The sequence below is a fragment of the Martes martes genome (assembly GCF_963455335.1).
Source record: "Martes martes genome assembly, chromosome: 17".
NCBI classification, from domain to species: Eukaryota; Metazoa; Chordata; class Mammalia; order Carnivora; family Mustelidae; genus Martes; species Martes martes.
The window spans coordinates 42612446-42640394 of NC_137905.1; the positions used below are offsets into that span (position 1 = coordinate 42612446).

A 27949-nucleotide genomic window follows, 5' to 3' on the forward strand; every position below is an offset into this window, starting at 1 on the left:
GCAGTCGCGAACTTCATTTCCCAGGTCTCTGGGACCCCCAGGGTTCTAAGCCCACAGCACCCTGGGAGTGGTAGTTCATTCGTACCCTGGTCTCGAAAGGAACAATGGGAAGAGTTTGGGGCGAGAACCACACCTCCCGGCAGCCCCGGAGACAGTTTTCTGGGTCCGATTAGGACCTAGTCCCAGCTCTCGCGGCCCTAACTCCCGGCGGAAGAAGCGAGGCGCCTGGACTACATTTCCCGGAGTTCCCTGCGCCTCACCCCTCTCCGGCCGCCACACAGGGTCTGTGCTCTTCAGGCGCGGTCTAAGGGTGACTGCCGACTGGCCTCGGACTCCCGCTCCCGTGGTGCCCCGCGCGTGGCCGGCCCAGCCCCCGGCTCCTGCTGGCCCCGCGGCGGCGCTGGTTGCTGTCGTGAGCCGCAGCCGCCCCGCCCCACCTCTCCCTCCCCTCCCCCCCGGCCCTGCGCACGGGCCGCCCCTCCCCCCGCCTCCCCGGCCCCTCTCACGGTGCCAAGATGGCGGCGGCGGCGGGCGGCGGCAGTTGCCCCGGGCCTGGCTCCGCGCGGGGCCGCTTCCCGGGCCGGCCGCGGGGCTCCGGCGGGGGCGGGGGCCGCGGCGGACGGGGCAGCGGAGCCGAGAGAGTGCGGGTAGCTCTGCGGCGCGGCGGCGGCGCGGCGGGGCCGGGCGGAGCCGAGCCCGGGGAGGACACGGCCCTGCTCCGTTTGCTGGGGCTCCGCCGGGGCCTGCGCCGGCTCCGCCGCCTGTGGGCCGGCCCGCGCATTCAGCGGGGCCGAGGCCGGGGCCGGGGCCGGGGCTGGGGCCCAAGCCGTGGCTGCGTGCCGGAGGAGGAGAGCAGTGACGAGGAATCCGACGATGAGGTGAGGCAGTCGGAGGCGTCCCCAACGCCGGGCGGGGCGGAGGCCGGGGGCTTCCAAGGGTCTGGGTGGCCCCGAGGGGTGGAGTGGGGAAGCGAGGTTCTCAGGGCCCCTGCGGAGGGAAGGGGCCCTGGGAATAGGCCTGGGAGTAGATAGGCTGCACGGAACTGTCGGTGAAAAAGGCCTCTGAAAGTATATAGAGAAGCCTGGGCTGCAGCTGGGTACTTGGGCCTGAGGCACGTCCTGCAGAAGTGTCCTGGGCTGATGATCTTGGTAGTTGGCAAAGCTATTGCAGTAGAGGTTTGAGCGAGAAGGTTATGGATACTGCATGCCCAACCAGTGGTGGTTGACAGCAGCAGCGTGGCTTTAGTGGACCCAGGCTGGGGCTCTCTGGGCTCTTACCTGTAGGCTGCTTCACCTGGCCTCAAAATCTCTGACACATCCCAGATTCACCAGTTCCCCGATTCCTCTTAAAAGTGGAGAGATGGTAGCATGTTGGAGGGCTTCCTCTTGGGGGCACAGGTTGAAGAAAAATGGAATAAAGGCTGAGGCTGGGAACTCTAGCAGGTCCGAGTTCAGCTCAGGATTTATCCTCAGCCTCAGAAAAGTCAGGAGGGTGTGGATTGTATTACTTAAGACAGTTTGCAGTCACCTCAGGGCTCAGAGTAGAGCTTATTATGGTAAACGATTTGAAACACACACACAGACACACACACGCTCGACTTGAGTGCCCCTATTCCCATCTTCATTCAGGAGGAAACTGCAACCTGAGAGTGTGTAAACAGTAGTCCCACCTTTTTTTGAGTTGGAGGATGAGGGAGTCTGAGCATAGTGTCTACTGCCTGGCCTGAGAAGACCCAGTTTGTTCCCTTCCGGGCCAGCGAACCACTGACGGCTGTGCTGGTGTAGTCCGGTATACGGGATGGGGGTTTGAAATACCCTGTGCCTCCAACCCTAGGGAGAGACTCTTTTCTACTCTTTTTATCTTCCAGTCTTAAGTTTTTTTCTAAATAGGTAGGGGTATGTTAAGGGGTAAACTGGGGCTATACCTCCATACCTGAATCTCAGGTGGAACGAGGGCTTTGGCACTGACTGCTGTTTCTCCCCTCCACCCCTGGTCCCCTAAATCAGGAGTTTCAGGGTTTTCATTCAGATGAAGATGTGGCCCCCAGTTCCCTGCGCTCTGCGCTCCGATCCCAGCGAGGTGAGTGATGGGGAAACTCTACCTCTGTAGCTTTACAGGAATGTTATTCTTGCTCTTCGTGTTAGCTCTTCCCTGTTTAACTAGAGTCTCCATCAGCTACGTAGCGTGTTCTGTGTTCAAAGCCCTAGCTAGGCTGGGTTGTGGGGGAAAGAGACAAGGAAGATTTAGTCCTTGCCCTCCTGGAGTGCCTTCTTCAGTCTGCAGGGCTAGCTTGACCCATCTCCCCACACCTATTCTCCTTTTAGGTCGAGCCCCCCGAGGTCGGGGCCGCAAGCATAAGACGACCCCCATTCCGCCTCCTCGCCTAGCAGATGTCGCTCCTACCCCCCCAAAGACTCCTGCCCGGAAACGGGGTGAGGAGGGCACAGAACGGATGGTGCAGGCACTGACTGAACTTCTCCGGCGGGCCCAGGCACCCCCAGCCCCGCGGAGCCGGGCATGTGAGCCCTCCACTCCACGTCGGTCTCGGGGACGGCCCCCAGGACGGCCAGCAGGCCCCTGCAGGAAGAAGCAACAAGCAGTAGTGGTGGCAGAAGCAGCTGTGACAATCCCCAAACCTGAGCCCCCACCTCCTGTGGTTCCCGTAAAACACCGAACTGGCAGCTGGAAGTGCAAGGAGGGGCCTGGCCCAGGACCTGGGACCCCCAAGCGTGGAGGACAGTCTGGGCGAGGAGGCCGTGGAGGTAGAGGCCGAGGCCGAGGCGGGCTCCCTCTCGTAATCAAGTTTGTTTCAAAGGCCAAAAAAGTGAAGATGGGACAGTTGTCCTTGGGACTCGAATCAGGTCAGGGTCAAGATCAACATGAGGAAAGCTGGCAGGATGCCCCCCAAGCCAAAGTTGGATCTGGACAGGGAGAGGGCCCTTGCTGGAGAAAAGAGCAAAAACTGGAGGAAGAGGGAGAGGAGGAGACAGAAGAAGAGAAAGACAAGGAAGAGAGAGAAGAGAAGGTAGAGAGAGCTGGACCTGAAGAAGAGATGATGCTAGCAGAGGAAAAGGAAGAGGCAAAGCTGCCATCTCCACCCTCGACTCCTCCAGCTCCTCCAGCCCCTCCACCTCCTCCATCTCCTCCACCTCCTCCACCTCCGCTGCCACCTCCACCCCTCCCACCCCCCTCCACTTCTCCTTCATCCCCAGTTTGCCCTCCACCACCCCCAGTGTCCCCTCTGCCCCCACCATCTCCACCACCTCCTGCCCCAGAGGAGCAGGAAGAATCCCCTCCTCCAGTGGTCCCAGCTACATGCTCCAGGAAGAGGGGCCGGCCTCCCCTGACCCCTAGCCAGAGGGCAGAGCGAGAAGCTGCTCGGGCAGTGCCGGAGGGTACCTCTCCTCCCACTCCAACCCCCAGCACCACCACGGGAGGCCCTCTTGAAGACAGCCCCACTGTGGCCCCCAAAAGTACCACCTTCCTGAAGAATATCCGGCAGTTTATTATGCCTGTGGTGAGTGCCCGCTCCTCTCGAGTCATCAAGACACCCCGGCGATTTATGGACGAAGACCCCCCCAAACCCCTAAGGGTAGAAGTCTCACCTGTTCTGCGGCCTCCTGTTGCCACCTCCCCACTTGCCCCCCCAGAACCAGCACCAGCTCCCTCTCCACCACGTGCCCCAACCCCCCCATCTACCCCAGTCCCACTCCCTGAGAAGAGACGGTCCATTCTAAGGGAACCCACATTTCGCTGGACCTCGCTGACCCGGGAACTGCCCCCTCCTCCTCCTGCCCCCCCACCGGCCCCACCCCCACCTCCTGCCCCTGTCACTCCATCACGGAGGCCCCTGCTCCTTCGGGCACCTCAGTTTACCCCGAGTGAAGCCCACTTGAAGATCTACGAATCGGTGCTTACTACTCCTCTTGGGGCCCCGGAAGCCCCTGAGCCAGAGCCGCCTCCTGCCGACGACTCTCCAGCTGAGCCTGAGCCACGGGCAGTGGGCCGCACCAACCACCTCAGCCTGCCTCGATTTGCCCCCGTGGTCGCCACTCCTGTTAAGGCTGAGGTGCCCCTTCCTGGGGCTCCGTCTCTGAGCAATGGGCAGCAGTCTCAGGTTCAGCTACAGCAGCCCCTCCAGGCCTTGCCAAGCCAGCTGCCGCCCCAGGCGCTACCACCACAGCAGCCCCAACTACAGGCACACTTACAGCTGCAGCTGCAGCCACTGCCGCAGCAGCTGTCACCACTGGAAAAGGCCCGTACTGCGGGCTTGGGTTCCTTACCACTGTCTGGTGTGGAGGAGAAAATGTTCAGCCTCCTCAAGAGAGCCAAGGTGCAGCTGTTCAAGATCGATCAGCAGCAGCAGCAGCAGAAGGTGGCGTCTTTGATGCCGGTAAGCATGGCACTTTGGCCAGGTTTCTGCACCCAGTCGTCTGGCCTCAGTTCTCTCCATTCTCTCAGTTTTCGGTCACCTCCTGCCTCCTCAGACCCCCTCCAGTATTTCAGGGGACCCTTAAAGCCAGTCCTTCCCTGCTTCTCAGCTGCCTGTGTTCCTTCCCTGGCCCCCCCCCCCCCCGATGCTCATCCCCCGGCCCTATTTTTCCTCACTTTCCAGCCTCTGACCCTGTTTATTTCCCCACCAGCCGAGCCCTGGAGGGCAGATGGAGGAAGTCGTGGGGACTGTCAAGCAGATCTCAGATAGAGGTTCTGTCAAGTCTGAAGATGAATCGATGGAAACTAAGAGAGAGAGACCGTCGGTATGGAGTGGGAGCAGAGCCCTCTGAAGAAGGCTGGTTGCAGGAGCACAAGGGGCAACTTCCCACATGTATTCCTGGTTTCTCCTCCCCTAGGGCCCTGAGTCCCCTGTGCAAGGCCCCCGTATCAAACATGTCTGTCGTCATGCTGCTGTGGCCCTAGGTCAGGCCCGGGCTATGGTGCCCGAAGACGTCCCCCGCCTCAGTGCTCTCCCTCTCCGGGATCGGCAGGACCTCGTCACGGAGGGTAGGGGCGGGTGTGTTGTGGGAAGATTTGACAGCTGTGTCACATTTGGGGGCGAGCACATGCACCAAGAGCCTAGGAGAGCGGGAGCTGAGTTGGATGCTTGGGGCAGGTGGCAAGTGGGTTGGAGTGCTAGGTCTTAGAGCAGATTTGAGGGCACCTGGGACCTGAGCACTGTGGGAAAGTCGGGACCAGAGGGTCAGTTGAATCAGATCTGGGGGAGAACAGGGAACTGAGGTAAAAGGCCTAGTGGCCCCATCCTTTCCTCTCCATTGCACTAGATACATCATCAGCATCTGAGACTGAGAGTGTCCCGTCACGGTCTCGGCGGGGAAAGGTGGAGTCAGCAGGGCCTGGGGGAGAATCAGAGCCTGCAGGGTCTGGAGGGACCCTGGCCCATACACCCCGGCGCTCACTGCCCTCCCATCATGGCAAGAAGATGAGGATGGCACGGTGTGGACACTGTCGGGGCTGCCTGCGTGTTCAGGACTGTGGGTCCTGTGTCAACTGCCTGGACAAGCCCAAATTTGGGGGCCCCAACACCAAGAAGCAGTGCTGTGTGTGAGTAGCCAGGGCGCAGCCTCTGTTCCCACCCGTGGTTGTCAGTCACCCAGGCCTCCTGCCCCGCCAGAGCAGTGGGATTGGCATCCTTGTGGAGAGCTTCCTCTCTTCCCCCAGACCACCAGTCCCCTACCCTGGTGACGTGCTGCTCCCCTCCCCAGATACCGGAAGTGTGACAAGATAGAGGCTCGGAAGATGGAACGGCTGGCTAAAAAAGGTAACGAGGTTTGATGCTTTACACAACCTTATTTAGATCCATGGTGTGGAAGAACCGTGTTTTCTTTGCTCTCCTCCCTTTATCTTTGCAGTCTGTTACCTTTGTCATCTTTCCATTGTGTGCTTTCATATCTCTCCTATACTCGTTCTCTTCTGTCCCACTTCTTTTTGGCTTTTCTGCATCCCAGTGTCCCATGTCCCTGACTGAGCTCAGATCCTACTAAGTCCCCTGTTCCCACAGGCCGGACGATAGTGAAGACGCTGTTGCCCTGGGATTCCGATGAATCTCCTGAGGCCTCCCCTGGTCCTCCAGGCCCACGCCGGGGGGCGGGAGCTGGGGGGCCCCGGGAGGAGGTGGTGGCCCCCCCAGGGCCCGAGGAGCAGGACTCCCTCCTACTGCAGCGCAAGTCAGCCCGGCGCTGCGTCAAACAGCGACCCTCCTATGATATCTTCGAGGATTCGGATGACTCAGAGCCTGGGGGTCCCCCTGCTCCCCGGCGTCGGACCCCCCGAGAGAATGGTGCGAATTGCTTATTGTTTCCCCTTCCAGTCAGTCCTGTGTCTTGTGTAGGTGGGTTTTCAGACCAGGGGCTGTATCTGTGTTAGAGAGTGCAGAGAAGGAGGTAATCTGGGGTGGACAGGGAAAATGGGTGTATAAAGTTTTCAGAACTTATCGAGCCAGGTCTAAGAGTCATCCTGTTGGTTAGTTAAAGGCAGCCATGGGGATCCAGGTAACATTAGGGGGTATGGAGGAAAGGGAATGGGGCAGGGAAGAGGAGGACCCTCACCACTTACATGTGCTGCCTAGAGCTGCCAGTGCCAGAACCCGAGGAGCAGAGCCGGCCCCGCAAACCCACCCTGCAGCCTGTGTTGCAGCTCAAGGCCCGAAGGCGCCTGGACAAGGTCAGCATGGCCCCACACCAAGAACCCTGAGCCCTGTGGAAGGCATGGCTCCCGCCCTTCAGGAGCTTCCTAGCAAGTCAGGGTAACGGGCTCACCTGAGTGCTGTGTTGTGTCCACACCAGAGGACAGGCCCTGAGGGGTAAGGCAGGTCCTTCTGGAAAGCAAAGTAGGATCTGGGCAAAAGACAGGGTTGGGCAGGCCGGGGGAGAGGACAGTATGGAGAGAAGTCTGCAGACGGTGAGGCTGGCAGCTTTCTGACCACCGCCACCCTCCCTAGGATGCTTTGGCTCCTGGTCCCTTTGCCTCTTTTCCCAATGGCTGGACTGGAAAACAGAAGTCCCCTGACGGAGTGCACCGGGTCCGTGTGGATTTTAAGGTATGGCGTTGAGGGAGAGGGTCTTAAGGACTGTGTTGGAAAGAAACCTGTGGGTTGTAGCTGAGAAACCAGGGCTTTAAAGAATGGCTTTGGCTTATGTTCCTGGCTGCTCTCTGATCTTGTGTCATTTCTTCCCTCAGGAGGATTGTGACCTGGAGAACGTGTGGCTGATGGGCGGCCTGAGCGTGCTCACCTCTGTGCCAGGGGGGCCGCCGATGGTGTGCTTGCTGTGTGCCAGCAAAGGCCTGCATGAGGTTGGATCCCCGCCTTTTTCCACAACCCCCCAGGTCTCCATTGGCCCTTACTGCCTGGTTGCTTGGGCCCTCAACAGGGTCTCGTCCCTTGGCCTCTTGGCCTCACACTGTGCCCATTGTTCACTCTCCCCATCCCTAGCTGGTGTTCTGCCAAGTCTGCTGTGACCCTTTCCATCCGTTCTGTCTGGAGGAGGCCGAGCGGCCCCTGCCTCAACATCATGACACCTGGTGCTGCCGCCGCTGCAAGTTTTGCCATGTCTGTGGGCGCAAAGGCCGGGGATCCAAGGTTTGGGCACAGGAGCCGTGGTGGAGGCATGGAGGAGGGGGGAGTACTTGTGCCCATAGGTTCTGCCATTGCTGTTTTTCTCCCAACTTCCAACAGCACCTCCTGGAGTGTGAGCGCTGCCGCCATGCTTATCACCCAGCCTGCCTGGGGCCCAGCTACCCAACTCGGGCCACACGCAAACGGCGCCACTGGGTGAGAGATGAGGCCCACACCCCTTGCATTGGAGTTCTAATTAAGGCTGCTACCACCCCCAGACTGGAAGGTTGGAGGTCCTTGTGAGAGTTTATCTGATAAATAGCATTTTTCTTCCAAAATTTCACATAGACGAGACTTATGTGCAGAATTTGTACCGAATGATTGAAGAATGCAAAAGGGTTCATGCATTTCATGGTCCTGGGCTCAGAATCCCCTGCCCCTGCCTGACCTCTGTTCCTCCTTGTCTCCATCTGTCAGTCTCCCCTACCTCATTCCTGTTCCTCCTTCCCTCCTCACTTCTCTTGTACACCTTTTCTCCTTTTACCTGTCCTTCCTCATTTATCTCCTGCTTACCATCCACTCCTCTTTGCCCATCTCCTCCCATCATAGCCCCCCACAATGCTCCAATCTGCTCCCCCTAATGTCACCCTGCACCCCCTCAGATCTGCTCGGCCTGCGTGCGCTGTAAGAGCTGTGGGGCAACTCCAGGCAAGAACTGGGACGTCGAGTGGTCTGGAGATTACAGCCTCTGCCCCAGGTGCACCCAGCTCTTTGAGAAAGGTGGGGACCTGTCAGGGGACCTGGGCCCTGGGGGACACCGGGCACTGGGCCAGGCTCCTAGACAGGCAGGATAGATGCAGTTTTTTAGTGGCTTTGTATCCTCTTGTAGCCATAGAACTTTTCTTTCTGTTCATGGTAGTCTCCCACAGAAGCCTATCTAATACCTCAAGTAGAGGGACACAGTTCCTCTCAGGGCAGCAGGAGTTGGCCTGGTCCCCACCGTTGTAGTGGTCCGTGACCTGCTTCTTGGAACTTCGAGTCTCCACTGATCACTTTGAAAACCTGGGCTTTCCCCTTGTGTTCATTCAGGCAGTATGTTAGCAAGTGAGGCATTGGGACTGTAGGGCTGCGAGAGGCGTATCCTCAGCCAGCGTTTAGAGAATGGTAGGTCCCAAGTTGGGGCATGGCAGAGGCAGCTGTCATAGCAGCTGAACAAGGGGTGGTGGTTCTGGCCCCTCTGACTTGCCCTTTTCCTCCGTCTTCTGCAGGAAACTTTTGCCCAATCTGCACACGCTGCTACGAAGACAACGACTACGAGAGCAAGATGATGCAGTGCGCGCAGTGTGACCACTGGGTGCATGCCAAGTGCGAGGGGCTCTCGGGTGAGCAGGCAGAGTGCCTGGGCTGCCGCCTCTGCACCCAGGGGGAAGGGGGCAGAGGCGTCCCCTGTATACCCCCGGCACAGGCCCTCACAGGACAGGTGTCATGAATGTATGTCCTCAGCAACTCCTCTGGGCTGCTGAGAGCCCTCGTGTTCTCCCAGATCATTCTCTCCTTTCCCACCCTGACTATTTTAGATGAAGACTATGAGATCCTTTCTGGGCTGCCAGACTCCGTGCTGTACACCTGCGGACCGTGTGCAGGGGCCACGCATCCCCGTTGGCGAGAGGCCCTGAGTGGGGCCCTGCAGGGGGGCCTACGCCAGGTGCTCCAGGGCCTGCTGAGCTCCAAGGTGGCGGGCCCACTGCTGCTGTGCACTCAGGTCTGGGGGCCTCAGGAGGTAGGATGGGGTGGGGCCAGGCCCAGCAGCAGCCCTGCTGACTTTCTGTCTCTACAGTGTGGGCAGGCTGGAAAGCAGCTGCACTCAGGCCCCTGCGATCTGCAAGCTGTGAGTCGGCGCTTCGAGGAAGGCCATTACAAGTCCGTGGTGAGTGGGACACTGAGGGGAATAGGTGGGCGCCAGGAGGAGGGGGGTGGTGTATGGGGTGGGGGCTCTGATCCTGACAAGCCCCCTTACAGCACAGCTTTATGGAGGACATGGTGGGCATCCTGATGAGGCACTCAGAAGAAGGAGAAGGCACTCAGCCAGAGCGCCGGGCTGGAGGCCAGATGAAGGGGCTCCTACTGAAGGTGAGAACTTTGGGGGAATGTCTTTAGAGTGGCTTGAGTGGTAGTGGGGAGGAGGGTGGGGGTCCTTCAGACCCTATCCCTACCAGCTTTCCTGGGGAAGCCAGTTCTTCTCATCCTGTTAACCCACTCCCCAGCTGCTAGAGTCTGCGTTCGGCTGGTTCGACGCCCACGACCCCAAGTACTGGCGACGGAGTACCCGGCTGCCGAAGTGAGCAAGGCTGGGTAACAGGAGGGGAACCAGGGAACAAAGGCAAAAGCAAGGGCACCTGGGAATCCAGGGTCTGGATCCTGGGCCGAGAACAGACGAGGAACAGAGTTAGGGTCTGGAGGGTGGTGGAACCAGGGTGAGCGTCCTCAGTGGTTGTAGGCCAGCAAAGACTCTGTGCAGTTTGCTCACTTTGTTTCTACTTTGGGAAAGGTGATGTTGGGGAAAAGTGAGTAAGCCGTGTCTGGGGGGTTGAGCAGGCACAGTAGTGCGTGATGATCCAGACAGTCAGGGTGGTGGTGGGAAAGTCCAGGGTGCTTTGGGAGCCCAGAGAAGGTGCTTAGGGCTAATGCTTCTCAGAAGAGATGACATCCAAGCCGAGATGTGGAAAAAGAGTATTCCAGGCATGAGGAATAGCATTTCATGCATCATAGGTGGATAAGGGGCCCTGGCTTATTTGGGAGACTGGAAGAAATGCCACAGGAGAGAGGATCAAGTGTGTCATGGCATGTTTAGGCTAAGATTGTGGGTGGCTACCCCTGTTAGACGTATCAGATGCTGACCCTGCCTGTCCACAGCGGAGTTCTTCCCAATGCCGTGTTGCCCCCATCCTTGGACCATGTCTACGCTCAGTGGAGGCAGCAGGAACCTGAGACCCCAGAATCAGGGCAGCCTCCGGGGGACCCCTCAGCAGGTACTGGGAAGTGGGGACTGGAAGCCGGTGCCCCTGAGTTGGTGGGACATGCTCTCAGTCCTGATTCTGGGACTTGCCTTCCCACATCTCTTCTAGCTTTTCAGGGCAAGGATCCAGCTGCTTTCTCACACCTGGAGGACCCTCGTCAGTGTGCGCTCTGCCTCAAATACGGGGATGCGGATTCTAAGGTGAGGGCTACCATGTGAAGCCCCAAGTGGTGGGGCCTAGTCCCTAGGGCCTTCCCTCACACCATTTCTCCTCTGCCCCCAGGAGGCAGGACGACTCCTATACATTGGGCAGAATGAGTGGACACACGTCAACTGTGCCATTTGGTCAGCTGAAGTGTTTGAGGAAAATGATGGCTCCCTCAAAAATGTGCATGCTGCTGTGGCTCGAGGGAGGCAGATGGTGAGAGCCCGGGCCTAGAGAGGTGGGCAGCCCCAGGGTCTTGGGTAGGCCCCCTCCCCCACCTTCCCTACCCCCGTAGGGGAAACTGCTCTTGTTTCACAATTTCTGCCCCGCCATAACTTCTCACTGCTGGTCCTGGGTACCATTTTTTGTTGTCCCAGGACTCTGGTGCTTCAGTGATAGTGGCTCCCTGCCCTATCAGACCCCATATTTGGGTCTGAAGCTTGGCAGATTAAAAGTTAGAAGATCTGTTGATTGAACCTGTGCTGGATGCTCTCTGTACAGTGTGACAGTTAGCTCCTCCTGTGTCCCCGTGAGGTGAGGTATTGCCTGGGTTAAAACCTCTCCTCACCAGTGTGGGACCTGGTGCTGTAGAATGTCTCAGGCTCAGGAAGTGAGACATGGAGTGATACGAATTGGGGAGGGAGGAGTGCAAATGTGAAGATTAAATAAAATGATAAAAGTTTTACATTAAAATAGCATGAGAGGAAGAGTATGCAACTCTTGATTTGGGGTCATAAGTTCAAGCTCCACATGTAGAATGTAATGATTACTCAAGTAATTTTTTTTTTTTTAATGGTATGAGAAAGGTGGTAAATATTGGTTGGTAGGTGTTAGATGTTGTTATTTTTGTCTCTGTTGCGACACTCTGCTTCAGAAAATCTGGAGTAGTTTTGATGTGCATCTGGCCCTGGATACAGCTAGGGAAGAGGGTATGTTTGATGAGTGCCTTTGCTTTGCGAGGTGCTAGGCTAGACGGGCCCAAGCAAAGTCTCAAGGATAGTGATGCTGAGCATCAGACCCTGGTCTCGGTCACTGGCTTCTCCCCTCAGCAGCCCCTTCCACCCGCAGCGCTGTGAACTCTGCCTGAAGCCTGGAGCCACAGTGGGCTGCTGCCTTTCCTCCTGCCTCAGCAACTTCCATTTCATGTGTGCCCGGGCCAGCTATTGCATCTTCCAGGACGACAAGAAAGTTTTCTGCCAGAAACACACAGACCTGCTGGATGGCAAGGTGAGCCAGAACCGTGGGGAGGACAGCTTCCCACTGCTCTCTCTCCCCTTTCCACTCCTAGACCCCTGCAGCCCCTCAGCCCTAGCCCCAGCTGTCCAGTCCCTGCCTCAGAGCCTTCCCTCACATCCCCCTTGCTTCTCACCAACCCAGCAACCCCATTTGTCATCCCTCTTCCAGGAGATTGTGACCCCTGATGGGTTTGATGTTCTCCGCCGAGTCTATGTGGACTTTGAGGGCATCAACTTTAAGCGAAAGTTCTTGACGGGGCTGGAACCTGATGCCATCAATGTGCTCATTGGTAAGCCTCTTGCTCTCTACCCTCGTCTTCCTGATCCTGCCTGGCCCACCTTCCTGATCTCTTCTCTGCACCATAGGCTCCATCCGAATTGACTCCTTGGGTACCTTGTCTGATCTCTCGGACTGCGAGGGACGGCTCTTCCCCATTGGCTACCAGTGAGCAGCCCAGGGGGCCTGGGTGGGGTGTAAGTACTCCAGGACAGGATCCCATTTCCCAAGTTGTCCTGACCCTCTTACCTGCACGCCCACCTGACAGGTGCTCCCGTCTGTACTGGAGCACAGTGGATGCTCGACGGCGCTGCTGGTATCGGTGTCGTATTCTGGAGTATCGGCCATGGGGTCCGAGGGAAGAGCCAGTTCACCTGGAGGCAGCAGAGGAGAATCAGACCATTGTGCACAGCCCTGCCCCTTCTTCAGGTAAGGGCCTTGGAACTCTCTCATTTCCTTCCCTGAATGCTGCCCTCCCCAAATGGTTACACACCAACCCCATTCCCCTCTTCCCTAAAGAAACCCCTGAATATTTGCCATTCTGCCTTTTGTCATAATGCCAATAAGTGATCACTTAACAGCTGTGCGTTACGTGCCAGGGGCTACACTCAGCATTTCACAGAAGTGAGGGGAGAGCTACCTGCTTGTGGGGGGTGGCAGCTTCTAGACAAACAGTGTTACAGCCCCCTGGCTTGGGGCGTGTGCGCCCAGGATGCTCCCTGCAGCCCTCTGCGGAAGGTGCTGGCTCTGCTCTGCTGCAGCACAGAAAGGGCCGTCACTCCGCACAGTAACACCGTGCTGGCATCGGAACGTGAGCCACATCGGTCCCCTCGTAGCCCTTCCAGGGCTGAGGGGTGTCGCTGAGAGCTGGATGGCACACAGCAAGGATTGGGCTTGGAGACTGGTAAAGGAGAGCTCGTGGGCTGAACAGGAGGAGGAAGATTATCGGAGTGTGTTTGCAGGGAAGGGGTTTGTGCCAGGTTGGAGCATGACATGAAGTAGAGCGGGGAGGAGGGTGTAGCCATCCTGGCTGGTAACAGAGGAATGTTGGGAGGAGGTGGCAGAGGTTGGTTCTCATGGATTGGGTGGAGCCAGGTAATGGGGAGCCCCAAGCGCCAGGATGGGGCAGATGCGTTTGATGTGGCAGGGATGCGCGGCACGGGTGAGAAAGTGGTGGGACTGGCCCTGCTGGAGAGAGGGCAGTGCCCCTCGCGGCATACAGGGCCTGAGTCAGAACAGTAGGCGGCTGGGAATGGGGGAGGTGGCAGAGACGGGTGAGGAAGGGTTACAGAGGGCCCCTGATCCACGCATGTGTGGAGGTTTTGAAGAAGCCACGGGGGGTATGAGACCTGGGTGATGACTGGGAACCAGTGCACATTGTGACCAGACCATTGGGCAGGGGTGGGGAAGGCTCGGTTGGCTCAGAAGGAGGGAGGGTGTGTCAGGAGAGGCTTTCACAGAGAGCCCCTGCCATTCCTGATGACATTCTCCTGCCTCCTCAGAGCCCCCAGATCATGTGGACCCCCCTCCAGATATAGATGCCCTCATCCCCGGAGCTCCTGAGCACCACTCACCTGTTCAGAACCTGGACCCCCCACTTCGGCCAGATCTAAGCAGTGCCCCTCCTCCGGCCCCCCGCTCCTTCTCGGGGGCTCGAATCAAAGTGCCCAACTACTCACCATCCCGGAGGCCCTTGGGGGGTGTCTCCTTTGGACCCCTGCCCTCCCCTGGTGAGTACCTGGGAGTGTCTGGGAGAGGGGTGGGTGGGTGAGGCAGGAGCTCATGGCTGACACTGACCCTTCCCCCCACAGGAAGTCCATCTTCTCTGACCCACCACATCCCCACGGTGGGAGACCTGGACTTCCCAGCTCCCCCCAGACGTTCCCGTCGTCCCAGCCCCCTGGCCCCAAGGCTGCCGGCATCACGGCGGGCCTCTCCCCCTCTCAGAACCTCCCCACAGCTCAGGGTGCCCCCTCCTACCTCAGTCGTTAGAGCCCTCACACCTACCTCAGGGGAGCTGGCTCCCCCTGGCCCAGCCCCATCTCCTCCACCACCCCCTGAAGACCTGGGCCCAGACTTTGAGGACATGGAGGTGGTATCAGGACTGAGTGCTGCTGACCTGGACTTTGCGGCCAGCCTGCTGGGGACTGAGCCCTTCCAGGAAGAGATTGTGGCTGCGGGGGTAGTGGGGAGCGGCCACGGGGGCCCAGGGGACAGTTCAGAGGAAGAGGCCAGCCCTACCCCCCGCTATGTCCACTTCCCTGTGACTGTGGTGTCTGGCCCTGCCCTGGCCCCTGGTGCCCTTCCTGGAGCCCCCCGCATCGAACAGCTGGATGGAGTGGATGACGGCACGGACAGCGAGGCAGAGGCCATCCAGCAGCCTCGGGGCCAGGGGACTCCTCCTTCAGGGCCAGGAGTGGGCCGGGCTGGGGTCATCGGGGCTGCAGGGGACAGAACCCGACCTCCTGAGGACTTGCCGTCAGAAATTGTGGATTTTGTGTTGAAGAACCTAGGGGGGCCCGGGGAGGGAGGTGCTGGGCCCAGAGAGGAGCCGCTCCCCCCAGCGCCTCCACTGGCCAATGGCAGCCAGCCTCCCCAGGGCCTACCCCCCAACCCAGCTGACCCCACTCGGACGTTTGCCTGGCTCCCTGGGGCCCCAGGGGTCCGGGTATTGAGCCTGGGCCCTACTCCTGAGCCCCCCAAACCCGCCACATCCAAAATCATCCTTGTCAACAAGCTCGGGCAAGTGTTCGTGAAGATGGCTGGGGAGGGTGAACCCGTCTCACCCCCAGTGAAGCAGCCACCTCTGCCCCCTCCCATACCCCCCACAGCCCCTGCTTCCTGGACTCTGCCCCCGGGACCGCTGCTGGGTGTGTTGCCAGTGGTAGGGGTGGTCCGCCCCGCCCCACCACCACCCCCTCCTCCACTGACACTGGTGTTGAGCAGTGGGCCCCCCAGCCCGCCCCATCAGGCCATCCGCGTCAAGAGGGTGTCCACCTTCTCTGGCCGTTCCCCACCAGCGCCTCCCCCAAACAAGACCCCCCGGCTGGAGGAAGATGGAGAGTCCTTGGAGGATGCTCCCCAGGGTCCAGGGCTTAGTGGCAGCGGGTGAGTGTATGTGCTGAGTCTGTGGAGGAGGGCAAGAGACGGGGGCAGGAGAAGGCAGCTCAGCCTTCTTGGGGTTCCTCCCCCAGGTTTAGCCGAGTGAGGATGAAAACGCCCACAGTGCGTGGAGTTCTCGACTTGGATGAGCCTGGGGAGCCCACTGGGGAGGAAAGTCCAAGGTGAGTAGCCAGTGCCCTTCCCCTGGAGGCTCTGGGACATCCATCTCTTCCTCTTTCTGACAGGTCTCTCCTCACAGGCCCCTCCAGGACCGGTCCCCTTTGCTGCCACTCCCAGAAGGTGGTCCTCCCCGGGCCCCCGATGGTCCCCCTGACCTGCTGCTTGAGTCCCAGTGGCACCACTACTCAGGTAGGGACCAGCCTTTCGTTCTCCCTACCCCTTCCTGTGCGTGCCTCAGCTGGGTGATGATGGTCAGATGCAGAATCGGTCCACTTCAAAAGATAGACCTTGTGCTCCAACCTGGCTCTGAGCCGGAGACTAGGTATTCAGAGTTAGAGAGATGTCCTCGGAGCTCGTGGCCCATGGCAGAAAAAGAAAGATGAAGTTTCAGCTCCACATGAGAGGCCCTGCGAAAGTGCCCAAGAGCCCAGGGGTCGGCTTCAGAGCCTGATCTGCTGGGGTCAGAGGGTTAGGTCCCTAGCAGGGCTGAGCAGTGTGGGGGCTGTCAGAGTTAGAGATGGGATTTAGAGCCGCACAGCTAGACAAGAGCACTCAGCCAGCGAGGAGCTCATTTAGGATCCAGAGGGGCAGGAGGACTAGGAAGGATTTAAAAAGAGAGCAGTGCCGCAGAGGACACCAGGCATGTGGACTCTTGGGGTACTGGCTGGGAAGGATGTTGCATCAGGGTCCAGAATTGAAGACAGTGGTTGATGAGTGGGCCAAAACAAGACCCAGCAAGCTTGGCTAAGGGTCTGAGAGGAGAGGGTGGGCAGCAGCCCGGTGGGGTTTGAGGGCTGAGACAACAAAGCCATGGAGGAGGGTGAAGGGGCTTGCGGAAGGAAGCAGAGGTGGGAGAAGGCGTGGCCATTGGATCTGAAGAAACCACTGAGGGGGAGCCACGGGGCGGGGGCTGGGGGAGGGCTGTCAGTGCAGTTGCAGAGCTGTCAGGACGCAGGATGGGTGCGCGCGCGCGGAGTGGATTGGGCTAATGGCCTCGGTGAAGCTGGGAGGGCAGTGAGTGCTCTGTTGGTTATAGAGGGCCATGGGAGAGGGGGTACGCTACAGCCAAGTGAACTGGTTAACAGAGCAGCCTGAGGTTCGGAATTTCTCCTGGCCCCAGCCCTGTCCGGATACGTGGATTGTCTCATTACGTAGCGCTGTTACTGAGCGTGGAAGCCGAGCGAGGTACACGAGAGACCGCTTAACTGAAAGACTGCGTATGGGGGTCAGAGGTGGCGTGAGGATATGGCAGTGACCATGACGGACAGGTCCCCACCCTTAGGGACCACGCCACATTTTGGTAGAGGAAGCAGACACGTACGTTAGCAAGTGTACTGCAGCTGAGAACGAGCGCCGTGAGAAAGAAGGCAATGAGAGCGCCCGGGTGAGGCCCCTGTAGTCAGCCTGTCGGGTTCAGGGAACAGAATGGAGGTGAGGATGGGGTAAGGGCAAAGAGGAGGTGGAAGAAGTTGTCAGAGGTGAACCCAGGGGCACTGAGGCCTGGAGATGATGGGGTCACACAGCAAACCAGGTTTGGAGTCTTGCCTCGGGCTGGGAGGGCATGCGGTCAGGTCCCAGAGGAGTGGTGTGGGGAGCAAGCGTGGCCACGTGGGTCCTGCCTCTCCTACAGCACCTTCCACTCAAACTTAGGTTCTTCCCACCCTCCCCGCTCTGGACGGTCAGTCCTCAGACCGCGCCATGCTTGAGCGAGCCGCTGCATCTGGGCTGATCTCCACACACACAGACACAACCCCCCGCTCCACCCCGCGCCCCTCGTAGCACTTCCCTCACTGGCTTCCCAAACCCCACCCCTCTCCTCATCTCTCTGCTCTTGCCTCCTCGTTGCCTCACCCTGTCATTTTGGCATGTCCCAGTGTCCCAGCGCCCTGGCCGTGACTTCCTTGTCTGCACTTACTCTCAAGTGTTCTCATCTCTTCCTGGCTCTGGATCCCATCTCCTACTCTGACAGATCGGTAGCCAGGCTCCTAGATCCCGCTGCCTGCTCCCTGTCTCCAGCAGGTTGCAAGGGCAGGTTTTCTGAGAGGAATTTCAGACTCAGCATGTCCCAAACTCAGCTCTCTATCTGTTCCACCCTGTCCTCACCATCTCCATTTCAGTTGTTCAGGCCCCAAACCTCAGAGTTGTTCTTGACCCTCCGCTGGCTCTCACATCCCCATCTCCTACAGCAGCAAGTCCTGTCTGTTCGAGCTGCAAAATCTTTAGCCCCTGAGAAATCCCTTAAATAGCTCGTAACGTACATGTACTTGACTCTGTGGGTAGGGGCCTATATAATAAATTTGTAATATTTACAGAGTTGTGCTACATATAAAAAAAATACACGTGCAAGATATTCTCCTCTGGTATTTTTAATTTTCTGTGAGAGAAGAGCGAGGGGCAGATGGGCATTGTTGGTGAACTGGGTTTGAGTGAGCCAGAAGTGTGTCCTGCTGAGCCAGGGCACCCCAGGCTGCTGCCGTGGAAATGCTCATCTCTCCGAGAACTCTTAACAGAAAAGGGACTGTGGGCTCGTCAGAAAAAAATAATGTCCATCCTGCAGGGCTCATGGGGCAGTTAGAGCAGGAAGAAAGCCCTCAGCCCAATTGTCTGTGCTTGTGCATGGAGAGGAAGGGCGGGGGTTGGGGAACCCGGGGCCCCGGCGTCCAGGAGGGGTGATCCTCACCTACTCTGATCTGCTGCTTGGGACCAGGTGAGGCGTCAAGCTCTGAGGAAGAGCCTCCATCCCCAGAGGACAAAGAGAACCAGGCCCCCAAACGGGCTGGCCCACATCTGCGCTTCGAGATCAGCAGTGAGGATGGGTTCAGTGTGGAGGCAGAGAGCTTGGAGGGTGAGTCGGGAGTGGTGGTGATGGAGGGAAGGTGTCCGGTCCTCCCGTCGAGCCCCATCCTGACCGTTTTGCCCTGCACTCCCCTCAGGGGCATGGAGAACTCTGATTGAGAAGGTGCAAGAGGCCCGAGGGCACGCCCGGCTCCGGCATCTCTCCTTCAGTGGTAAGCAGAGGGGCTGCTGGGATGCTGAGCGTTGGGCGCACTCCCAGGGGACAGGATGGGCCTCTGACATGACATGTGTGTCCTCACCTTTGACTGTCCCCAGGGATGAGCGGGGCAAGGCTCCTGGGCATCCACCATGACGCCGTCATCTTCCTGGCGGAGCAGCTGCCTGGGGCCCAGCGCTGCCAGCACTACAAGTTCCGCTACCACCAGCAGGGAGAGGGCCAGGAAGAACCCCCCCTGAACCCCCATGGGGCAGCCCGGGCCGAGGTCTATCTCCGGTGAGATGTCGGGGTGGCCCTGTGGGTGTTCTCAAGCGCGGGAGTTAGGTCTCGAGAGATTGGAAACTGAGGCCTGGGAGAAGATGCTTGGCCCCTCCAGGAATTATTCCTAGAGTTCATAGCAGAAGAGTGAGCCCCATCTGTCCCCCTCCTGCTGTGTCTTGAGGGTAGCAGTATTTCTTCCTTACTAGCAGCAAGCCCCAGTCAGAGGATAGGTGGGTGACATCTCTTTGAAGGAATAGCTGTTACCCACCCTCTCTTCTCCCCCCTTGCTGCAGGAAATGCACCTTTGACATGTTCAACTTCCTGGCCTCCCAGCACCGGGTGCTCCCTGAGGGAGCCGCCTGTGACGAGGAAGAGGATGAGGTGCAGCTCAGGTCAACCAGGTATGGAGGGCAGGCCAGGGTGCTGGGGGTGTTCTGGAAGGGTCCTAAAGAGGGTGACCAGGGGCAAGAGAGGTCATTCCTGGGTACCAGCCTGTGACACTGCTGACCCCACCAGACGTGCCACCAGCCTGGAGCTGCCCATGGCCATGCGCTTTCGCCACCTCAAGAAGACATCCAAAGAGGCTGTGGGTGTCTACAGGTTAGTGGGGTTGGGGGGAGGATGCCCCTTGGGTGGATGGACAGGTGCCCTGGTGCGGGGCCGCCTTGATTCTGTCCCCCTCCCCCCTGAGCTCCCCCTGGCCCGTCCTACCCTGCAGATCTGCCATCCACGGGCGGGGCCTGTTCTGTAAGCGGAACATTGATGCCGGCGAGATGGTCATCGAGTATTCTGGAATCGTCATTCGCTCCGTGCTGACTGACAAGCGAGAGAAGTTCTACGATGGGAAGGTGGGCTCTGTGGGGCCGTGGGAGCGAGGTGGGCACAGCGGGGCTGGGCCGTGGGCACTGAGAGCCCCTGACCGCACCTCCCCACCACTCTAGGGGATCGGGTGCTACATGTTCCGGATGGACGACTTCGATGTGGTGGACGCCACGATGCACGGCAATGCCGCGCGCTTCATCAACCACTCGTGCGAGCCCAACTGCTTCTCCCGGGTCATCCATGTGGAGGGCCAGAAGCACATCGTCATCTTTGCCTTGCGCCGCATCCTGCGCGGGGAGGAGCTCACCTATGACTACAAGTTCCCCATCGAGGACGCCAGCAACAAGCTGCCCTGCAACTGTGGCGCCAAGCGCTGCCGTCGCTTCCTGAACTGAGGCCACCGCCGCCCCGCCCCACACCCCCTGCTGCCGTCTCGCCCCAAGCTGGGGAGGGGCTGCTCCTGAGCCCCCCCACCCCCCAGAGCCTCTCACCCCCACCCTCCTGTCCAGGGTGGACGTGGGCTCGCAGGTGGCAGAGGCCCCGCCTCCACCCCTCCAGCCCACCCAGCAATCGCCCCCTCCCTGCCTTGGGGGCCCAGGATGTAGATACTGTACAAAGGTTTCTAAATCCCTTCTTTTCTATGCACTTTTTTATTTAAGAGGGCGGGTTCCCAGGTGGGAACCCCCCATAATAAAGTCTGTCAATGTTTGGAGAGGTGGTCTTCCCATCTGTGTGGTGCTGCAGCAGGTGGGAGCTCCCGGTTCTCCACACCACTCCTGAGCCAGGGAAGCCTGTCAGCCTCAGCAGGGCGTGAGAGGCCACCCTTAGGAAGGACAAGGAAACTGGGGGTGGGGGGGAGGTCTGTTCCAGCTTCAGAGCCACACATTCTCTGCCAGTTCCCAGTGAGAACCGAGTCGGGCTCCTTGCAGATGACCTGCTCCAGGGGTAGCAGGGCCGTTTCTCGGGGAGGAGACCCGGGCTGCCCAGAGGCACCGGAGGCCGGCTCTAGGTGGCCCCTCAGGCCTTATCTGGTCTGTGTGTGTGGTGGAGTAAGAGCGTTCCTGTTGGGTCTCAGCCTAATTCAGACTGTTTCAAAAGCTCACCTTAATGAGGCTCAGAGACGGTGGACGCTTATTTCACAGGAAACTTTATTGATGACTAGGCTGGGCAAGTCCCAGCTCAGCCAAGTTTGGACAGCACCTGCAGCGCATCTGCCCGCCCTAGCTGGGCCAGGTGTGTGCCAAGCTGGCCCAGAGAAGCAGACGGCTCCCTTGCCACCACCATCTCAATCAAGGCCCGCAGTGGCGAGCGACTGGGCCGCAGCGAGTAGGCGAAGGTGGACCAGGCAGCAGGCACTCCGTATCTCGCCGCCAGGTGTCTGGTGGTGCCACAGGCCATCCCCCCGCCCGGCCCCGGCTCGGGATCCAGCAGTACAATCAGCTCCTCCAGCACCTCCAGCTCATCCAGGAGGCGAGACAGGGGCTGCGAGGCCAGATTCGGCAGTTCTGGGAGACAAATTTTGGGGTGAGGGAGAGGAAGGGCAATCTTCCCGTCCACCTCCCTCCCTGGCATGTCCCCAACTAACCTCTGCCCAGGAGTGGAACCAGAGCGACCTCCTTCCGTGAGTCCCCTGTCTCTGATGCCTCCAGGGAGCCTGGAGAGGACGAGTGCGGGGAGAAGAGGAGGGTATGGATGTTGGTGTCCTCGCAAACCAAGCCAGGATAGGGATGGAGGACAACTTTTGCCTGGCGGTGACACTGCTGGGCCACCAGGAGGACCACTGCTGAGGTGACCAGCAGAACCAGCACCACAAAAACCAGCACGACCGGCAGGGCAAAATTCGGCAAGACCTGAGTGACGCTGCGCTCAGATGTCCACGACAGACTGGAAATCGGTGATGGGCTGGGGTCCTGGGAGCTAAGGACATCTGGTTTCCCAGACTTCAGGGTGCAGGGCTCCTTGGGAGGGATCGACCTCTGCAAATAGGTTGGAGTAAAGTGGGAGGCATACCCCACTCCTGCCCCCTCAGCCTGAACCTTCCATCTTTCTAACCCTCAGTGGGACCAAATCCCCACCCGATCCAGCTACCCCCCGCCCCCCCCCAACACTTGAACCCAGGTAGGTCTCCTGATCTATTATGCCCCCACCCTATTCTCTTCAGTGGGGTTACACCCCCTCCCTTGATCCAGAACCCCCCCATCTAACCCCAAACCACGCCCCCTAGCCCCCGCCCGGCCTCCAGCAAGCTGCACCCTAGCCCAGGCCCTCCGGAGCCGGACCAGCACCTGTGGGCAGCGCTGCTGTGTTCCGCTCCGGCTCCCCGCGGGAGCAGGGGCCGTGGCTCCGCCGCCACAGGGGCTACATAGCTCCGCACTGTCAGGGTTGCACTGCCCAAAAGGACATTCTTTGAAGGGGCGCGACATGTGATCGCCAGAATCATTGAGCCCGCAGTTTTCCGAAAACTCGTAGTCTGGTGGGAAACAGGGTCTTATAGCTTACAGCTGCCCAGGCCCTCCTCTCCTGCACTAGCGACACCCTTTCCCCTTTGTCCTATCCCAGCCGGCCCCGGCCCTTGTACTCTACTAACCCAACCTATCACCGAAGCGCCCACCCTTCCCCCGGCACTAGCCGGGCCAGTCTCCAGACCCTGTCTCCACAGGCCCCGCCCCCGTTGCCCCTACCCCGCTCCGGCACCAAGCCCCGCCCACTCCTGATTTGTCTGCTCAGCCCAGCCTTTGAACACTGCTGTGATCCGGCCTAACAGGCAATCCCTGTACCATCCCTTCCATCACAAGCGGAGCCCCACATCGTCTTACCTGTGTAAGGCCTGCTGCCCCCACCCCGTAGCAAGCCCCACGGGCAGTAACCCACAAACTTCGTCCCTTCCCCAGCTCCTTATCACCCGCTGGCTCGGCCTGAACATTTGCATACCCTGTCCCTGCTCCTCACCGGGACAGGGGGGCGGCCCAAAGCGCTGCAGGCAGCTGCCACAGCACCGGTTATCAGGGTTCCAGTACTCCAGGCGCCCGCAGTGCTGGGAGGCCTCCCGAGGCACCACCTGGGCCAGGAGCAGCGCGGCAGTCAGGAGGAGGCATCGGGGCCCCATCCGGGCAGGGTCTGCCGTCTGGGGAGCCGTGACCGCAGGACTTCCGACCACAGCGACTCTGTCACACTTTCCAGGAAACCCAGGCAGAAGAAGGAAGCAGTGATGTGGGGGCATGGAATCCCCAGACCCCTTTGGAAGACAGGAATCTACCCCCAGCCCCTAGTCCAGTTCCTGGTCCATTATGGGAAGGGCCACAAAGGCCTCAAGATGGCTAGAATGAGCAGTCTGGGACCACAATGAGTGGATTCATATCCCACCTCTGCCATCTTCCTTACCTCTTTTCTCATCCCTAAAACGGGATGACAGTACCTGTCTCAAAGGTTTATTGTGAAGAATTTAAATCGTTACTTGAAGTGAAGTACTTAGAACAGAACCTGGCATATGGTAAGCTTAAATATTAGGTATTTCCAATGCCATGTCAGGGCAGCTGGCATGGAAGACCCAGCCTGCACCCTCTGGAGATTCCCACTTAACTCCCAGGAACCTTACTTTAGCTGCCTAACCCCAATCTCCCTCCGGGCTGGGAATCCTCCAACCTGTCACAACCAGGCACCTCCCCCTAGAGAAGCCTAAGAGCCGTGCTGAGGCTCCCAGCTCAGAGGCGTGCCCACCGCAACCCGCCCCACTGAGGGGCTTCTAGAGCCCTGGGCCCTGAGCCTGCTGCTCTCCCACCTGTTGCTGGAAGTTCTTCAGCAGAAGTTGTGGCCGGAGACCAGCCCACTTCCCCTTTTTGTGAGGAGATGCGGGGGTGGAAGGAAACTCCAGCCCACAGCTAGGCTCAAGCTAATAGGTTCTAAACCCTCAATACAGAGCTTTATTAGGGGAGGGGTGGTAAGAGAAGATCCCTGTGTTGAACAGATACATCATGGAGCCTCCGAGCCTGGGGAAGATGGCGCTGGGGAGTTAAGGGAGCTTTAAGGAGGGGTCCTGGCTGGGAACATTTAAGCCTGTCAGGGGTGGAGGTCAAGGGAGCCAGGGTCTCAGAAGCGGCCATGCCGGTGGTCTGGGGAACGTCGTCGGTTTCTTTCTCGGGGATGGTGGCCGGTGTGGGACCTCGGGGGTGACCTGGGGACAGGAGTGGAGAGATGAGGGTTAGAGCTGGAAGGAGTAAGGCACTGTTCCCCAGCTCTGCCTCTCTGCTCTGGGATGGGGCAGTAACCAGAGCTCCTGAGTGGTATCGGGATGGGTTCTCAAGGACTGATCTCCGGATTGGAGATCCAGATTGGTCTTGGGTTTGGGGCTTTGGAGTTCCAGCTGGTTTGGGGGTTGAGACTCAGGCGCTGGTCTTTGGATGGTGCTCAGAGCTAGTCTTAGGATACAAAAAAGAGACGCTGTTATTGGGGGCACAGGATGAGGTCCATGTCAGGGTCTAAGGGCCTTAGTGTATGAGCTGTCTGGACAGGCTGGTCCTGAGGTACCTGCGCCTGGGTCCCCGCCCATACAGCTGACGTCGGAGGTTACGGGAGATGGGCCGCAGGTGCATGAAGTTGCAGAAGCCACCGCGGGTACATTCCCTGGGTAGAGGATGGACGGACGGATGGACGATGCTGTTGTCAATGACAGCATCCCAACACACAGGAGTGTGGGAACTCCAGGTGCCCATCCCAGCCCCGTGCTACCATACCCCATCTCATACTGCCGGCAGCATGACTCCCGAAAGTCGGTGACAGGAGACAGCTCAGCATGCACAGCCTGCCCGTTGAACCAGCGGTTATTGAGCTCAGCCACTGCACGCTCTGCATCCTCCTCACGCCGAAACTAAGGGGAAAGTCGATCAGGGTCAGCAATCAAACTCAGAAGTCTTTAGGGGATTCGTCAGCAGCTCTGGGGCCGGGCTGGATTTAGTGATGGACCTCAAGCTATGAGGCTTCAAAGGCGGCCATCAGGCACTGAAATGCCTCCACCTCTAGGCTCTCATGTGGGGACAGCAGGCACCTTGACATAGACATTGCCCACGAGGTGGTCCCCCAGGTTGTCGCACACATTCATCTCTTCAATCTCCCCGTACTTCTCTTGCAGCTCTGTGAACACCTCCTGCGGAAGACCAGGAGAAACTCAGCTGAGCTGCTGTTCTACAGGAAACTCTACCCATCCCTTGCCAACCCTCACCTCGAAGAAGTTATCATAGTGTTCTTGCACCTCCACGTCGCTCACGTGACCTGGGTAGGGGGGAGCAGGGTGAAATCAGGGGCTGGCCTGCTGGGGCCTGTCCGCCCTGCCCCGAAGACCGGTCCCTCACTCACAGTGCGATCCGTCTGCGGTTTGGGCGGTGTTCTGTGGATTCTGGTACAGGTTGAGCAGCACTATGGTCTGAACAGAATTTAAAGGGGGCGGGGCCTGAGCTCATGCAAAGGGGTGAGGTGAGGTATGACGGTTGAGGGGTGACACTTGGCAACAGAGAAGAAGCCTAAGCATCTTGAGTGCATCAGCGATGCTTGCCCCTAAGGAAACCAGAAGAGACACCTAGCAGTCAGGGACAGCCCAGCGGTGTAATTTGTACGTACGGGGGCGTGGCCAAGATCCTGGGAGAAGGGCCTCAAGGAGGGGGAGGAACCTGCAGAGGCCCGACAGGAAAAAAGCCGGTGGTGGGGTGGGGCTTAGGAAGCCGGAAAAGGCGGGACCTCGTGGTGAGGGACAACAGAAGGGGACTGGCCGGGAGGCGTTAACCCTCAAAGCTCCGTACCGGGTCTCACCTGGCTGAAAGTCGGTTTGTTGTGAAGCCGGGAGCACCGGTCCCCGTGCCGGCAGGCCCCGATCTTAAAGTAAAAAGAGCAGTTAACCCTGGAAGAGGTGCAAAGACAGAGGTGAACCGAGGGCCGGGGAGGCCGGACACCCCAGAAACACCGCCCAACGCCCCCCAGCCACCAGGGAACCAAATGTCCCGGTCCCGTCCCCCGCAAGGAGCCACTCCCTGCGTCCGTTCTCACTTGTCCTTCTCAGTCCCGAATATCGAAGCTAAATATTCAGCCATTTTTACCCGAATCCTCCAACTCTGTCTGCTCTTCACGTCATTTCCGTTGCTAAGAGCATTGGGAAGTGTAGTTCGTCGCTGCGTCCCGACCCAGCACGCGCTCAGAAACTGCCTACTGCGCTTGCGGATTCGAGGCCTGCGCCCTCCCCGCAAAATCACCATCGGAGTTCCCGAAGGCGCATGCGGGCAGCGTTGCGGCATCTAAAAAGACTACAAACTCCAGAGACACTTGCGGTATCTCGCGCAAACTTCCGGAGTTGAAAGTGGCAAAGACTTCCAAGCGAGGAAATAGACTGCACTGGTGAGTTGGGGGCCGTTCGCGCACCCGAATAAACATGAAGAACGTTCAACCCAGCCAGCTTGCTGGTGGGGGCCGGGCTACCCTTCTTTCAGCAAACCCACCCTTCAGTTTTTCTCCATTTTGTCGTAATAGGGGCGTGGTTGTTCGCGATCCCTCCATCTGTCAGTTGGGGTCAAGGCTTGGCTCCTGCCCTACAGACCCGCGGGACGACTCGGCCTCAGCGCCACTATGAACTTGGAGCGGGTGTCTAACGAGGAAAAATTGAATCTGTGCCGGAAGTACTACCTGGGTAAGGGCCGGTTCCTAGGATCCCAGGAGAAGGGAGGGGACCGGACTAGAGCGCCTGAGGGAAGAGAGCCTGGGGCCTGGATTCTTGAGTCTAAGGGATAAAGCGACTGAGGTTGCGGACTCCGGGAAGGGAAGGTCCTGGGACCTGAGGAAAGAGGAAGCTGGGGCCTCAGCTTCTGGGTCCCAAGAGATGGGGGACGTTGGGCCGGACTCTGGGTCATGAGAAAGAGATGAATGAGGAGTCGGATTTGGGGGCCCTAGGGAGGGGGCCAGGATTTCTAAGTCTCTGATAGCAGAGATCGCCACTTGAACTTGGATATGGGAGACGGCCTTCCCGCCTCTAGGTGGGAGTTGGGGCGGGGAGAGGGTAGGGGGAGGAGGATCCTCACTGCCTAACAGGTTTTTTTTTGTTTTTGTTTTTGTTTTTTCCTCTTAGGTGGGTTTGCTTTCCTGCCTTTTCTCTGGTTGGTCAACATCTTCTGGTTCTTCCGAGAGGCCTTCCTTGTCCCAGCATACACGGAGCAGAGCCAAATCAAAGGCTGTGAGTCCAGGGTACAGACGAAGGGAGGCCATCAGGTGTTGGGAGGGAATGATGGAGGTTTCAGGATTCAGGGCTCTGGAAGAGAAGAGAGGGCCAGCGCGGCGGGGGTGGGGGTGGGGGCCAACCTTACCCATTCTTGTTCCTTTTGCAGATGTCTGGCGCTCAGCTGTGGGCTTCCTCTTCTGGGTGATTGTGCTCACCACCTGGATCACCATCTTCCAGATCTACCGGCCCCGTTGGGGTGCCCTTGGTGACTACCTCTCCTTCACCATACCCCTGGGTACCCCCTGATAGCTTCCTCTGCACAGGCCTGGGACCCGCTCATTCGCCCAGGATGGGCTCCTCTACTCTAAGCTCACTCTCAAACCCCAAGACGTGTTCCCATTTCCTGTGTTCTTTGCTGACATCCCCCAATAAAGGACTCTAATTCTCTATATTGACTTCCTGGATCTTTTGGAGGTTGAAGCATAAAATGGTTATTAATATTCAGAAATACGTATTTAATGCCCACCTTGTGCCAGGCTTCGTGCTTCACATATGTGAAGTCCTTCATTCTCTGCACCCTCTGAAATAGGAACTTTCCTGCTTTGGAACCCTATTTTACAGATGCAGAAGTAAGGATTATTGCTGGCATTGCTAGGGGCTTTTATCCTGTGCTGGTGGTGTGTGAATTTGAAAACTGCTTTCTCACTTGGTCTCAGTATTCTCATCAGAAATTTGGATATCAGTGCTATCTCCTAGAATTTATCTGAGCCAAAGCGTATGTGGTAAACGGAAGTTTCCCGTTTTCTGAGGATGTTTCCCACAGCATTAGACATAGCCAAGAGTTTTATCAGAGAGGGCTTCCTTGACCATCTTTAAAATTTCAGCCCCTACTTTGGTACTCCCAATGTGCCTTCAGTGTTTATCCTTTCTCATTACATTTCATTTAATATGTTTTACTTGTTTCTTGTAACCTCACATCCTCTAAAATATAAGCTCAATTATGGGAAGAGTTTTTGTCTGTTTTGTTCAGTGCAGTGTTCCCAGTGCCTAGAAGAGTGCCTGGCACGTTAATAAAT

General features: G+C 58.5%; 4 protein-coding genes across 4 annotated transcripts; 2 read left to right on the forward strand and 2 right to left on the reverse strand.

Annotated features, from left to right (window-relative positions):
- Positions 1-515: 515 nt before the first annotated feature.
- Positions 516-20393, forward strand: KMT2B (lysine methyltransferase 2B; the record flags this gene model as incomplete). The annotated part of the gene is made up of 37 exons (XM_080828367.1): positions 516-878; positions 2007-2079; positions 2325-4393; positions 4644-4757; positions 4851-5001; positions 5280-5559; positions 5721-5776; positions 6017-6295; positions 6584-6678; positions 6956-7054; positions 7195-7308; positions 7448-7594; positions 7691-7786; positions 8233-8350; positions 8839-8952; positions 9148-9332; positions 9408-9497; positions 9590-9700; positions 9835-9908; positions 10484-10599; positions 10696-10787; positions 10870-11007; positions 11860-12018; positions 12196-12316; positions 12393-12471; positions 12572-12732; positions 13806-14033; positions 14115-15411; positions 15498-15587; positions 15665-15774; positions 18293-18430; positions 18519-18593; positions 18697-18874; positions 19153-19260; positions 19376-19459; positions 19578-19707; positions 19801-20393. 37 exons carry the CDS (start codon positions 516-518, stop codon positions 20074-20076), a joined length of 8208 nt encoding a protein of 2735 aa, XP_080684493.1. The 3' UTR covers positions 20077-20393.
- Positions 20394-20807: 414 nt separating this feature from the next.
- IGFLR1 (IGF like family receptor 1) lies at positions 20808-23852 on the reverse strand. The gene is made up of 4 exons (XM_080828273.1): positions 22631-23852; positions 21967-22151; positions 21267-21657; positions 20808-21186 (listed from the first exon to the last, which is right to left on the reverse strand). The coding sequence occupies exons 1-4, from the start codon at positions 22899-22901 to the stop codon at positions 20861-20863; spliced, it is 1173 nt and encodes a 390-aa protein (XP_080684399.1). The 5' UTR covers positions 22902-23852; the 3' UTR covers positions 20808-20860.
- On the reverse strand, positions 23567-25779 carry U2AF1L4 (U2 small nuclear RNA auxiliary factor 1 like 4). The gene is given in 10 exon segments (XM_080828276.1): positions 23567-23852; positions 24206-24301; positions 24412-24545; positions 24723-24821; positions 24897-24946; positions 25031-25097; positions 25292-25329; positions 25332-25341; positions 25481-25568; positions 25715-25779. Coding segments are annotated over 10 exon segments (711 nt in total). The 5' UTR covers positions 25759-25779; the 3' UTR covers positions 23567-23767.
- Positions 25529-27322, forward strand: PSENEN (presenilin enhancer, gamma-secretase subunit). Its single transcript, XM_080828277.1, has 4 exons — positions 25529-26059; positions 26192-26348; positions 26784-26888; positions 27040-27322. The coding sequence occupies exons 2-4, from the start codon at positions 26288-26290 to the stop codon at positions 27177-27179; spliced, it is 306 nt and encodes a 101-aa protein (XP_080684403.1). The 5' UTR covers positions 25529-26059; positions 26192-26287; the 3' UTR covers positions 27180-27322.
- Positions 27323-27949: the final 627 nt, after the last annotated feature.